Below are 15,137 nucleotides of genomic sequence, written 5' to 3' on the forward strand. Positions count from 1 at the left end.
CAGAAAAGAAAAAGTAGTTCTAAGAATTTAACCGTAAATGCAAATTTTGGGAAAATGGACTTGGAGGAAGAATTTGTACTTGGTAGCCAGACTAGAAGGATACATACATACCATGCAAGTCTGGTTTAGAATATATTCTATAGAAAGAGAGTGGAACCAAAATCAAAAGAAATATCGAGACCTGAGACCCGGGAAAGTAGAAAAGTTATGCTGGAGGGAAGACAAAAGTGGAATGTAATTTAGGTTCTGGCTCTTAATCTCATTTCAGTCCTTACTTCTTGATGTAATTAAGCTTATTCTTCTGAAAAAGCCTCAAATGGTCTTTTAGGACAAATGGGTAAAATCCCCTAAGAGGAGCCTTTTGATGAAATAATAATGACACGTTCAATAGACACAGATCAATGGCTAAAAATGATTATTCTCATTGAGGATGATATTTGATAATTAGATTTCAATAATTTTAAGTTCAAAAAGTGACATAGATTATCTTTCAGAACATAGTCTAGAAATACTCTTAGCCTCATAGAGAAGCCAGTATTTTACCCGATGATAGATTACAAATGGTGAAATAAAGCATCCATGGGATAAGATAACCTTTGGTATGTTTGTGGCATGGAGGGGATCTAAAAGTTCTTAAATTTTTAACAGATAAGTTAAATATACTGGAAATAGCTGTATGTTGGGAGAAATTGTGGATCAAAATGAAGGTTGTGTATACTGCAGAAATGTACTGCCTAGGTATCATGACAGGAATGATAGGCACAATAAAATGTGCAGGAAGAGAAATGCAATTAGCCACTCTCGGCAAATTTTGTGTAATAAGTGACCAGGCTGGCCAAGCTATATCAAAGTGGGGCAAGTGACTGATTCTCCCAGGGTGTGGTAAAATAGGAATGGTCTAAGACAACTAGCACCTAGAGAACAAAATTGGGCTCTATAATGGGAATGAAGTCGTGTCTTCACATCTGAGTTAAGCATATACATTTCAATTCTGCTATTAAGACAGTTGCATTTAGTTGTTGTGCACCATAAAATAATGTTTTAGTTTGGCATTTTTCAGGTGTTATACTATCAATTAACAGTATGTTACCATTATGCAGTACTCACTTGGAACTTGTTATCATTAAGAGATAAACTGATAAGGAACTTTTTGCTTTCCACTTCCAGGGATGTTCTCTGTGGAAAATTAGCTTGTGTTCAGCCACATAAATATGCTAATAAAAGTGACATTCAATCTACAGTTTATTCATATATTCAAGACCATGTATGTGTATCTATAGCCACTGGTTCCTCCATGAGATCAGATGGAACAGACAATGCCTATGTGGCTGATGGCACCATGTGTGGTCCAGAAATGGTAACAAAATGTGATAATTTATATTCAGCTGTGTTAAATTATGTTAATTATCAGATACTGCATTCCATGATGACTATCACAATTATATTGAATGGATTTAAACTTGTGTTGGCATTTATTTCCCATGTGATATTTAAATGATAATTAAAACAAGCCTAAGTTATCCAATTACATTGCTTTTTGGATTAAAATATTATCAGTCCTTATGTTAAAAAAAAGTACATATATATTTTAAGCACAAGATTTTACTAACTGACATCTGGTAGCTTTAAATTATAAAATGCTAATACAAAGTTTTCCATTTTCCTTGCTTCACAAAGAACATTAATTGACTTTACATATTTCTTAAATTATTTGATTTGTATCTGATCAAAATATAAGTGTACAAAAGGTTTGGAACCAAACAAGAATCTATACTAGGAAACATTGCTATAGTGCATATACAGGCTCATGTGTATATACATGCATGAATATATATGAACACTTCTATCTATGTAGTCATAACATAAAAAGAGAACAAAAAGGCTTTAGAGACTTGGTTAATCTTGCAATATAAGGGCACATGTTCCAGAAAACATGATAATATGTGGCATCTGAAATTTCACATAGCAATTATAGAGTGTTGCACTTAAATGTCATTTGGTGCTTATTTGATGCGTAAAAATAAAACAAAACCTAGAAATGGAGGATGTGTTAGTCAATTGTTATATCTGGTGTCAGCAACCCTAATCCCTTGAGAAACCTCTATGTGGTAATCTGCTCCTGAAATGACTCTCAGTGATCCCACTTTCTGTCATTCATTCCTTTGTGTAATCCCTTCCTTTGCCTGTGGGCTGCATCTAATGACTTGCTTTTAACAAATAAAACAGGGCAAAAGTTTTGGAATGTCACAAGATTAGAGGCTAGAGACAAGAAAGAAGATGAGAAAAGACAGTGACTTCTGTTTTGCATGGACTTTCTCCCTTGCCTTCTCAGATTGCTTGCTTTGCTGAAGCAAGCTGCCTTCAGGGAAAATCCTACAAGGAAAGCAATTGTGGGACAGTGAAAATCTGAGGCCCTCAGTTCAACAGCCTGTGAGGGACTGAATTCTGCCAAAACCACACAAGCAAGCTATGAAGAGCTTTGCAAGTCGGACCAACAGATGAGACTACAGTCCCAGATAACAGATAACACCTTGATTTCAGCTTATAAGAAGACTGTGAAGCAGAGAACCCAGATAGGATGTGCTTGAATTTCAGACTCAGAGAAGTTGTGATATAATAAATACGTGTTGTTTAATGTCATTAATTTTGATGATAATTTGTTATGCAGCAACAGAAAACTGATGCAGATTTGATACCTGGACATATGGTGCTGCTGTAACAAATACCTTAAAAATTGGGTATGAATATAGAACCAGGAAGTGGGTAGGGACCAGAAGAACGTTGAAGACCAAGATACAGAAAGCTCATATTGCCTGAAACAGACCTTAAGTACAACTCTGCACTTTGAGGACCTGGCTGGTGAGGGCTCAAGTGGTAGTTAGGAGTATATTATTGAAAACTGGAGGAAGTAAGGTTCTTTTTATTTAGTGGCAGAAAGCTTAGCATATTGTCTTCTACAGTATGTGGAAAGTAGAATGTGTACATAATAAACTTGATGATCTAGCTTCTGACCCCTTCTAGCAGCTTATAATATAATAAGAAATGAAAGAAATGGAAGGAACTGTTAAATAAAACATAACCACTGATGATTTTGGAAATTCTTAACTTCTCCAGACAGCAAAAGATGCTAAAACAAAGAAATGGATTCCAAGAACTATTAGGAAAACATGGTCAAGAGTGAGACTGTAAAACATTAGTTAAGAGTACCAAAAGATTAGTCAAGATCAACTCTTAACTAATGTTCTACAGTAAAAGGCTCAGAGTGTTATTCAGTTAGACAAAAGTCCTTTAAAGAAAGAAAGGCTGCCTCACAGATCCTCTACATTTTAAAAAGTAAGGCATCTAGAAACTTCAGAGCTTTGTCTTTCAGCCGTCTCAGCAGAAGCCTAAGGTAGAAAATGGTTCATTTCAAAGATATTTGTGAGCATGTCTTTTGTTTAATGTAATAAATGCCAAAGAGATTCACGGGAGGCTCACAGTTTTTGAGAAACTGCCAGTAAAGAGAATACAAAATGAAAAGAGGCTATCGAATCCCCAACATTCTACTGAGAGGAGGCAGGCTGAGACAATTGCTCAAAGTCAAATATGTGCTACCTTTCCTGAAAAAGGAAGGAATACTTAGAGAGTCAAATAAGAACTGAGAAGGCAGAACTGAGAGCCAAGAGAGATTTTTCACAGACCTTGAAACCCAATCAAGGAACTCCCAACATGAGCCCTTCTAGATATTTCAGAATTGCTATGGACCAGTAATTTCTTTTTAGTTCTAATCCCTCCCCCCCCAACACTTTGAATTAAAATATCTATAAGTTATTCTATGCCTTTATTACCATTATATATTGATGGGCTTGGGGGCAGATTACTCTCTAGTGTCAAAGATCTACAAATAGAAGAGCTATACTCAAGGAAGTATACCCATCTACCTAATCCACAGCTGGAGCTAACTCAGATGAAGAAATAGGCTTTGAACTGATGCTCTAATGAAATGAGAATGTTGGAGAGCTTGACAATTAATGTGGTTTTCATGTGTAAAAAATATGTAACATTAGAAGATAAACTGTGCTACTCGGCTTTTAAAATACCCTCCAATATCTTATCTTCTTCTGTTCACTCCCTTTATAATACACATTCCCTACCAACCATGTGAGGGATGGATATAGTGACATGCTTCTAACAAATAGAGTATGGAAAAAATGATGGAATATAACTTGCAACATTAGGATACAACAGACAGTATTTTCTGTTTTGTTCTCCTGCCCCTTCTTCATTGCTTACTTGGATGAAATAAGCTACCAGGTTGAAAAGTAACACATGGGAAGAAAGTGAGTATGGCCTCCATCCAAAAGACCTTGAGGAAATGAGCATGTTAATACAACAGCCTTCTGACAACCACGTGACAAATTTGGAAGCATATTCATTTTAGTAAAACCTTCAGATGAAATTGACTGGCATTTTAATACCAGCCTATGCAAATATCTGAAGCAAAAGACCAAGCTATGAAATTCCCAGAATTCACCACTCACAGAAACTGCGATAATACGTGTATTGTTTCCTTTTCCTAAGATAAACTTCTAAGAGTGCAATTTCTGATTTGCAAGATAAGTATGTTTTTGGTTCTATGAGAAACTGTATAATCTTTGGTCAAGTGGCTATGCCATTTTTCATTTCCACCAGCAGTGTGTAAGTGAGCAAATTTCTCCATATCCTCAACAGCATTTGGTGTTAGCACTACTTATTGTTTACTCATTTTTATATGTGCATAGTGATATTTGCATTCTTTAATGGTGAATTATATTCAGTATTTTCCATGAACTTATATGTCATCAGTGTATCCTCCTGAGTAAAGTATCTGATCATGTCTTTAGCCTATTTTTAATCAGATTGTCTTTTTTAAAAGTTCAATTTAATTGTTCTTTAAATATCCTAAAGGCAAGATGGCAAATATTTTCTCCTACTCTGTAGTTTGTTTTACTTACTTTTTTTGGTTGAATTTTAGATTTAGTTTTATTTGACAAACAAAAATCACTTTGAAACACCAAGATGGGAGGATCAGTTGAGCTCAGGAGTTCAAGACCTGCCTGGGAAACATAGCGAGACCTTGTCTCTAAAAAAAAAATATTATTTTAAAAAATTAGCCAGGTATGGTGGCACACACCTGTAGTCCCAGCTACTTGGGAGGCTGAAGCAAGAGGATCTCTTGAACTCCGGAGATTGAAGCTTTCACACCACTACACTCCAGTCTGGTCAACAAAGCAAGACCTTATCTCAAAATAAATAAATACATAAAATAAATAGATAAATAAGTAAATAAACAATAAATTGATGAGTTTAGAGATAATTATACATCTGTGAAATGATCACTACCTTCCATGTCATAAGCTATTTGTAACTTCCAAAATTTTTTCCCAATCTTTTATTTATTTATTTATTATTGTTACCTCTCTCATAGAAGCATTTAATATATGGCCTATCCCCTAGGAATTGTTTAAGTATATAATACATTATTGTTAACTATATAAACTGTGACATACAGTCAATCTCTAGGAATTACTTATCTTGGATAACCAAAATGTTTTAACTGGGGCACGAACTGGGCCCCCAGGGCTCTGGGCAGCCCAGTCTCAATGGATTTGCTGGTTACAGCCCATGCCACACCTTTCACAGGTTGGAATTGTGTGTCTGGGGCTCTCTTAGGCTAGAGTTGCACACCAGCGACTCAATCAGCCTGAGGTTGAGGGGGCAGTTCTGTACTCATTGTTGCCCTGGTGGGGGCTGTCTGTGCTGGCCTCACTCTTGCTCCCAGCTCCACTGGGCATTGCCCTAGTATGACGAGAGAAGAGACCACTTCTCATATAGTTTCTTATAATTTCTTGTTTGCTGAAAAGGTAAAAGTTAATAAGCAGAAGTGAAATTCATAGTCAGACAGCCCGGCGCCACATTTCAGGCCTGGTAGTTAAAATTCAACCCCTGACCTCACCGCTTGTGTTATCCATAGATTCTAGACATTGTATGAGGGAGCATTGTGAAACTTCCTGTTCTGTTCTGTTTCACTCTGATTACTGGTGCATGCAGCCCCCAGTCACGTACCCCTCTCTCGCTTAATCAATCACAACCCCCTCAACTCTTTAAAGTTGTAAGCCCTTAAAAGGGACAGGAATTACTTATTCGGGGACCTCAGTTTCTAGTCAGCAGATGCTCCCAGCTGAATAAAGCTCTTTCCTTCCGCCATCCAGTGTCTGAGGGATTTTGTCTACAACTCCTCCTGCTACAATGACAGTTCTCTGCCTGTGCTGTGAGGGTATCTGGGGCATCCTTTGAAGTCCAGGTGAAGGCAGCCATGCCTCTGCAGCTTGTTCATTCTGGGACTTGTAAAGATGGCACCATGGAGACACCCCCAAGGTTGATTTGAATGTGCCCTCCAGAAGGACATTCCGTTGGGCCTCATCCCACCTGGGCCCAGTGGAGCCACACCTGATATGGTTGAGGAGCGGTTTGCTACAATGCAGGGAACAGAGACTTGAGGCATCATGAGCAGTAAGTGCCAAAGTCCTGTGGGTGCATGGGGCTCCTCTTTTGACATAGATCTGCTCCTCAAGCCTTGTGACTCTGATCCTATAATGGGAGTGGCAGCACTGATAATCTGTGAAATGCCTTCAGGGTCATTCTTCCATTGAGTTGGGGAATATCACCTGGTTTCTAAACCTTCTTAATCTCTTTTTCAAAAGGTGGCTTGGTCATATCCTTGGTGTTCGCTCCTGAACATGCTTTTTCATTCTTTAAACATGGCTGGGCTAAGATTTTTCCGAATTTTTTGGTTCTGCTTTCCTTTTCATTATTAATTCCGTGTTTAATATTTCTTTCTTTCTTCTCACACTTTACTATAAACTGATTTAAAAAAGCATGTTGCACCCTCCACCATCTGCTAACATATTTCTTCTTCTGTGAAATATCTTATTTCATTGCTCAGAAATCCCACCTTCCACAAAACACTAGGACACAAACACAATTTAGCCAAGTTCTTTGACACTTTATAACAAAGATCGTCTTTCCCTCAATTTCTAGTACCTTGGTCCTCATTTCAATGGAGACCTCATCAAAATGGCTTTCACCATCCATTTTCCTACCAATGCTCTGATCACAACCAGTTAGGTAACCTGTGAGAAAACTGAGGTTTTCTCTACAGCTGTCCTTTTCTTCTGAGCCCTCACCAGAATCATCCGTAATTCTCCACTTAGAGCAATGTAGGCTTTTTCTAGCACCCACTTCCAAACCTTTTTCAGCCTCCACTCAGTAGTGAGTTCCAAAGCCACTTCCACATCTTTAGGTATTTTTTATGGCAACATTCCACCTCTCGGTACCAATTTCTGTCTTAGTGCACTCATGCTGCTATAATGAAATAGCTGAGATTGGGTAATTTACAAACAACAGGAATGTACTGCTTAACAGTTGTTGAGGCTGGGAAGTCCAAGATCAAAGTGCCAGCAGATTTAGTGCCTGGTTAGGACTCTTTCTCTGCTTCAAAGTTGGTACCTTGCCATGTCCTCACATGACAGAAAAGGTGAACAAGCTCCATTGAACCTCTTTTATTAAGGCACTAATCTCATTCATGGGGATTCTACCCTCGGACCTAATCACCTTCTATGGGATCCACCTTTTAATATGATTGCACTGGATATTAGGTTTCAACAGGTGAATTTTCGGGAACACAAACATTCCGACCACAGCATGTTAATATCTTGGTTAAAGTGTTTCCTTCTTCATTTCTAAAATGACTATAGCTTGTTTATCTCTTTTGTTCTTAAATGATTACAATTTCTGACATATAAAAACAACATTAATTAAGAAAAATTATTTTCAGACTCAGATATTTTTTATTCATTATTTTCTTTTAAGAAATGCATAGGAATCAGAACTCTGTGCAATTGGAAGTTTCTTTGTTGAACTATTAGTTATTGCACATCACTTGCAGTGTATTATGTGATTAAAAGTATGTTTCCATTACTTTGGTGCATATTCATATTGAGCCAACAGATCTAAGGGGAATTTGTGAAAGTTAGCTAAAAGGGCCTTCATCACAGGATGTTGACCACATTGACTTTTTAAAATAGATTCCTATTTTTTTTACTTGAAGTATCTTTTGTCCAACTAGACTTCCAGAATGGATTGCAGAAATACAGATATTAAGTGAAACATGTTCAGTTACAATATTAGTATATATTTTAATATAAAGCTATTTTTCACATGCTCATGTGGCCTTTTGCGCCTATATATAGGAAGTTCTTGTGCTGCTTAGAATATGATAGAAAATAATCTCAAAAACATTGAAAATATGTCTATGCAATATTCACATAAATGTAAACGCATACTTAAATGGCCATGAATGGCACTTTATTCTGTTTCCTAAAATTATTTACAATGCGTAATTTGTCTTCTTATTTTGATCATCAATGTATAACTTTAAATCCAGCTTATGATCCAGTGAGAGATGGTAGTTAACTTAAGAGTTCATCAATTGATTATTAATTTCTTGTCATCTGCCTTCCTCTTACATACACTGGTCTGAATTAGACAATTTTATTCTATTGTACTGTATTTTAGGTTCAGGAGGTATATGTGCAGGTTTGTTACATGGGTAAATTACATGTCACTGAGGCTTGGTGTACAAACGATTCCATCACCAAGGTGGTGAGCATAGTACCCAATAAGTAGCCTCCCAACCCAGGCCACTTTCCCCATCCTCCCGTTTCAAGCAGTCCCAGGATCTATTGTTCCATTTTTTTACTGCCATGTGTATTTAACGTTTAGCTCCCACTTATAAGTGAGAACATGTTGTATTTAGTTTTCTGTTCCTGCATTAGTTTGCTTAGGATAACATCCTCCAGTTGCATCCGTGTTGCTGCAGAGGACATTATTTCATTCTTTTTGTGTGGCTGCATAGTATTCCATGGTGTGTGCGCACCCTATTTTCTTTATCCAGCCCACCATTAATGGGCATCTTCACTGATTCATGTGTTTGCTATGGTGAATAGTGCTGTAATAAACATAGGAATGCATGTGTCTTTTTGGTAGACGGACTTATTTTCCTTTGGATGTATATCAATAGTGGTATTGCTGGGTCAAATTGTAGCTCTGTTTTAAGTTCGAGGAGTAATTTCCAAAGTGCTTTCCACAATGGTTGAACTAATTTACATTTCCACCAGCAGTTAATAAATGTTGCCATTTCTCTGCAGCCTTACTGATCTGCTATTTTTGGACTTTAACTTATGTGAGATGGTATCTCATTGTGGTTTTGATTTGCATGTCTCTAATGATTAGTGATGATGAGCATTTTTTTCTATTTCTTCTTTTTAACTTTTATTTTTAAGTTCAGGGGTACATGTGAAGGTTTGTTACATAGCTAAACTTGTGTCATGAGGGTTGTTGTAAAGATTATTTCATCACCCAGGTATTAAGCCTAGTACCCATTAGTTCTTTTTTTCTGAACTTCTCCCTCCTCCCAACCTCCAACCTACCAAAGACCCCACTGTGTGTTGTTCCCCTCTATGTGTCCATGTGTTCTCATTATTCAGCTCCCACTTGTAAGTGAGAACATGCAGTATTTAGTTTTCTATTCCTGCATTAGTTTTCTAAGGATAATGACCTCCAGCTCCATCCATATCCCTGCAGAAGACATGACCTCATTTTTTTAATGTCTGCATAGTATTCCATAGTGTATGTGTAGCACATTTTCTTTATCCAATCTATCGTTAATGGGGATTTAAGTTGATGCCATGTCTTTGTTATTGTGAAGAGTGCTGCAATGAACATACATGTGCCTTTATACTAGACTGATTTATATTCCTTCGGGTATATAACCAGTAATGGGATTGCTCTGTCTTTAAGACTTGGAGGAATCACCACACTGTCTTCCACAATGATTGAACTAATTTGCATTCCCACTAATAGTGTGTAAGCATTCCTTTTTCTCCACAACCTTGACAGCATCTGCCATTTTTTTCACTTTTTAATAATAGCCTTTCTGACTGATATGAGATGATATCTCACTTTGCTTTTGATTTGCATTTTCTTAATTCTCGATGATGTTGAGCTTTTTTTCCATGTTTCTTGGCCGCATGTATGTCTTCTTTTGAAAAGTATCTGTTCATGTTCTTTGCCCACTTTTTAATGGCTTTTCTTTCTTGTAACTTTGTTTAAGTTCCTTATAGATGCTGGGTATTAGACTTTTGTCAGATACATAGTTTGCAAATATTTTCTGCTATTCTGCAGGTTGGTCTGTTTAACTCTGTTTGGTTTCTTTTGCTGTGCAGAAGTTCTTTAGTTAAATTAGATCTCATTTGTCAATTTTCGCTTTTGTTGCAATTGCTTTTGGCATCTGCATCATGAAATCATTGCCTGTGCCTATGTCCTAAATGGTATTGCCAGGGTTTTTATAATTTTGGGTTTTACATTTAAGTCTTTAATCCGTCTTAAGTTAATTTCCGTGTGTGGTGTAAGGAAGCAGTCCAGTTTCAACATTCTCTATATGGCTGGCCATTTATCCTGGCATCATTTATTGAATAGAATATCCTTTCCCCATTGCTTGTTTTTGTCAGGTTTGTCAAAGATTAGATTGTTGTAAATCTGTGGTCTTGTTTCTGGGTTCTCTGTTCTGTTCCTTTGGTCTCTGTCTGTTTTTGGATCAGTACCATGCTGTTTTGGTTACTGTAGCCCTGTAGGATAGTTTGAAGTCAGGCAGCATGATGCTTCCAGCTTTGTTCTCTTTGCATAGGATTGCATTGGCTATTCAGGATCATTTTTTGTTTTATGTGAATTTTGAAATAATAGTTTTTTCTAATTCTCTGAAGAATCTCAGTGGTGGTTTAATGAGAGTGACATTGAACCTATAAATTGCTCTGGGCAATGTGGCCATTTCAGCTATATTGATTCTTCCTGTCCTTGAGCGTGGAATGTGTTTCCATTTGTTTATGTCATCTGTGATTTCTTTGAGCAGTGTTTTGTAGTTCTCCTTGTAGAGACCTTTCACCTCCCTAGTTCACTGTATTCCTAGGTATTTTGTGTGTGTGTGTGGCAGTTGTGAATGGGAGTACATTCCTGATTTGACTCTGTTGACTGTTGGCTCATTTGTCTGTTGTTGGTGTATGGGAATGCTAGTGATTTTTGCACATTGATTTTGTATTCTGAGACTTCGCTGAAGTTGTTTATCAGCTTAGGAAGCTCTTGGGCTGAGAGGATGGTCCTTTGAGGTTGAGCTCCAGTTGGGCTGGAGTTGCCAAAGTGCTCTCAGACTGCTGGCAATACCACTACATGGGAGATGGTGGAGTAGTGGGTGTAGGTGTGCTGGTGGGTGTGGCAGGTGTGCCACTAGGGCAGAGGCACTCCAGCATGTGGCACCATGGGCAGGAGTGCTTAGGAGGGGATTACAGGAGCATGGCAAGTGGAAGGGGTGTGCACTCCAGTAGGGGTCACCATGGGTAGTAGGGGTGCTCTGTTGGAGGTCCCATGGGCAGGGGGCACTTCAGCAGGTGTAGTGGGAATGTCATAGATGGGAGGTGCTACAGTGGGTGGTGCTGCAGGTAGGAAGCCTAATTTGGACAATTTTATAATCTTCATATGGCATATGCAATTTTTTCTTTTTTTACTGTGATAAAATATACATAATGGAAATTTACAATTCTACCCATTTTCAAGTGGACAGTTCATTAATTACATTTGTATTGTTGTGCAACTGTCACTACTATTTACATCCAGAACATTTTTTGTCATCCCAAGCTGAAACTGTGTACCCATTAAAAAATAAATCCTTGTTATTCTCTCCCCACCAACCAAATGTTGGTGAGGGTGAAGAGAAAAGGGAACACTTAAACACGATTGGTGGGGATGTAAATTAGTTCAGCCACTGTGAAAAGCAGTTTGGAGATTTCTCAAAGAACTTAAAACAATTACCATTTGACCCAACCATCCCACTGCTGGGTATATACTCAAAGGAAAATCATTCACTCTATCAAAAAGACTCAAGCATTTGTATGTTCATTGCAAAACTATTCGCAATAGCAAAGACATGGATGGAATCAACCTTGAAGCCCGTCAATAGTAGATTGGATTTTTAAAAATGTACACCATGGAATACTATGCAGTCTTAAAAAAAAGAATGAAATCATGTCCTTTGCAGAAACATGAATGAAGCTAAAGGTTATTACCCTAAGGAAATAATGCAAGAACCAGATGATATATATGCATCTCTTATGCATATATATTAAATCATGGTTTAATGTTTTTTCTTGTTTTATATGAAACAGGAAAAGTTTATAAGGTACAATGTACCTTATAAATATGTACCATTTGTGTATATCAATTAATGTAATTCACTGCATGTGTACAATGTATAATGATCACATCTAACTAGCAAGCTCATCACCTGAAACTTTTAAAATACAAAAAGTAACCCATGTTAGCGAGAATGCAGAGAAAGGGTAACTCTTATACACTGTTTGTGAGAATGCAAATTAGTACAGCTAATATGGAAAACAATATGGTGTTTCTTCCAAAACTAAAAATAGAGCTACCGTGTGATCCAGTAATCCCACTACTGGGTGTTTATTCAAAGAAAAGGAAATAAGTATGTTGAAGAGATAGTTACACTCCCATGTTTATTACCACGCTATTCACAATAACCAAACTATGGAATCAACGTAATTGCTCATTAATGGATGAATGGATAAAGAAAATGTGGTACATACACACAACAGAATCATTATTTAGTGATAAATAAATTCATGTTATTTGCAGAACATGGATGAACATGGAGGCCATTGTATTAACTGAATTAAGCCAAGCACAGAGAAATAAATATCATATATTCTTACTCATACATGGAAGCTAAAAATAGTCTTGGATATCTTTTTATTTTTTGCTGAATTGCTTTGGCTAGAACATCTGATATTTGCTGAGTATGAGGGACAGAAGTGAGTTGACATATGCAACTTATAATCTATACATTGGTTTTATGCAGATTTGAGGAAATAATTAAAAAGCTAATTTTTATTCATGTTTGATATTGTTATGTTGTGAATGACTTAAGCAGATTGTATGGTGACATTTTGAAATAAAAAAGAAGCTTACAAAGTCAGAAAAAAATAGAAAAATGTAAATGAGGCAAAACCCCACATATCTAGGTGTGATTATTCACAACTGTATTACCCATTTTGCCATAACAAAAGTTTTACAAGAAATAAATACTTTTCTTGCTATATTATTCTGAGGAATCTTATAACAAATATTCATAATTTATGAATTATACTTAAAACCTAAACAAAATGATTTCTGTTCCAACTTTTGAGAAGACAAGTCATTAACATCTAATCAATTATTCATAACAAAACATTAACATAATATAGAAAACTCATATGATGAGTGTCTCAATCCAATCCAAGCTATAAGCATAAAAAACCAAAACTATATGTAACCTTTACATTAACCATGTCAGGCAAATGCCGTCAGTTTTTTTGCTTGCAATTACTTTGTTGTTTAGATTTTTGTATTAATAAATTAATTATTAAGATAATGTCAATCATATTAATATTAGTCATATTAATACTAATAAAAAAGTCTTTCAACTTAAACATCTCATGCATATATATGAAATCATTAATGTTTTTTCTTGTTTTATATAACATTTGTGAATTGTAAAATTTTTGTTTGCTTTGTTTTAGTACTGTATAAATAAAACCTGCAGAAAAGTTCATTTAATGGGATATAACTGTAATGCCACCATAAAATGCAAAGGGAAAGGGGTAAGTCACTTTTGTATCTGAATTGCATGTTATTGTTGTGGGTAATTCAAATAAACATCTGTTTATGAGGATTGAGAGTCTAAGCTATTTTAACTTGCCTAGGTCTGGTAGACTAATATAAAGAAAATTAACTGACCTAATTTCAAACTATATAACATATTAAGTGAATTGTATCAGATACGTATTGAACTGTAAGCAGTCAAAACTTAATAATTAGTAATATGTTTAAATAAAAACATTTATTCTTCTTCAACACAAATAAATGCATTTTTACTTATATTGTGAACATATTTCTTCTCCCACACACATTTAATAATTAAGGCATATGAGTATACAATATTTTACAGAGTATACTTAAAAACACGTTGACATATCAGGGAATATTTTTTTCTCATGGAGAGATTTCCAATAGGAAATGCAACTTCACGCAAAAAGCTTTTTTTATTTCTTCTGAATTGTCTATTTTAATCTGGTAATTTAAATTTGTTACTTTTATATTGCATTTCCATTTATTAAAATTTATAATTTGAGCGTTTTAAAAAATTATTTTCCTAAAAGAAAATCAGTGCGTGATATAGTCAACATTGTAAGAGTAACCTCAAATTCACCAGAATGCATTAATATTTAATTCTATAATTTCTAAAATAGTTGGATTCGGAGGATATAAAATGCTACTACATTGTCAGTAATTTGCTATCAGTGTTAACAAAGAAAATAGCCACATTTTAATGTTTTGTTTTTTTCTTTCTGTAATTATAATTTTTGGCTTGAATTTTTTACTTCCTCTGCTATATTTTAGTTCTTCAGCCTTATTATTTTTTACAATATCTCAACACAAAGTTAAACATTTTTTGTATAACTTTATACATATTTGTATATGTATAACATATACATTTTTATACATTATCAATTTTTGCTACCATGTTTCATTGGGTTCACAATTGTTTTCTTAATATATTATTATTTACATCCAGTCGTTGCTTTACTTCTACTTTTTAGATTTTTTGATAAAACCTTTTACTATGAAATATTACATTCATAAAGGAAATACATAAGGTAAAACTTCCATATTTATTTAATTTATATTTCTACATATGTTATATTTTGTAGTTAAAATGTTTAAAAAGAAAAACGACTTAAAAATAATTGTAAGTCAATAGAAATGTTACTGAATCTAAGCAAATTTGCATAGACTTTCTAATGACAGGTCTCAATAGACAGCTTTATCATTTATCATTCCAGTTCAATTTTATTATCATGTAGGTGTTCTGAAATACTGTTATTCATGAAATGTTGCCAGTTATAATAGTGTTGTTCTCTTTTTATTAATGATATACTTTTCATTAGTTG

The 15,137-nt window shown here is 35.5% G+C and overlaps 1 protein-coding gene across 2 annotated transcripts in view; it reads left to right on the plus strand.

Moving 5' to 3' along the window:
- The window catches only part of LOC100434416 (disintegrin and metalloproteinase domain-containing protein 18), a 155,768-nt gene that overhangs the window by 96,364 nt on the left and 44,267 nt on the right, over nt 1-15,137 (plus strand). Inside the window, exons 16-17 of one of the 2 annotated variants that reach the window (XM_024251201.3) lie at nt 1,168-1,357; nt 13,707-13,787. In XM_024251201.3, coding sequence (XP_024106969.3) covers nt 1,168-1,357; nt 13,707-13,787 — 271 coding nt within the window. The remainder of the gene's footprint in view (nt 1-1,167; nt 1,358-13,706; nt 13,788-15,137) is intronic. The other variant, XM_054561496.2, reaches the window with a different exon arrangement.

Source organism: Pongo abelii, chromosome 7, assembly GCF_028885655.2.
Source record: "Pongo abelii isolate AG06213 chromosome 7, NHGRI_mPonAbe1-v2.0_pri, whole genome shotgun sequence".
NCBI classification, from domain to species: domain Eukaryota; kingdom Metazoa; phylum Chordata; class Mammalia; order Primates; family Hominidae; genus Pongo; species Pongo abelii.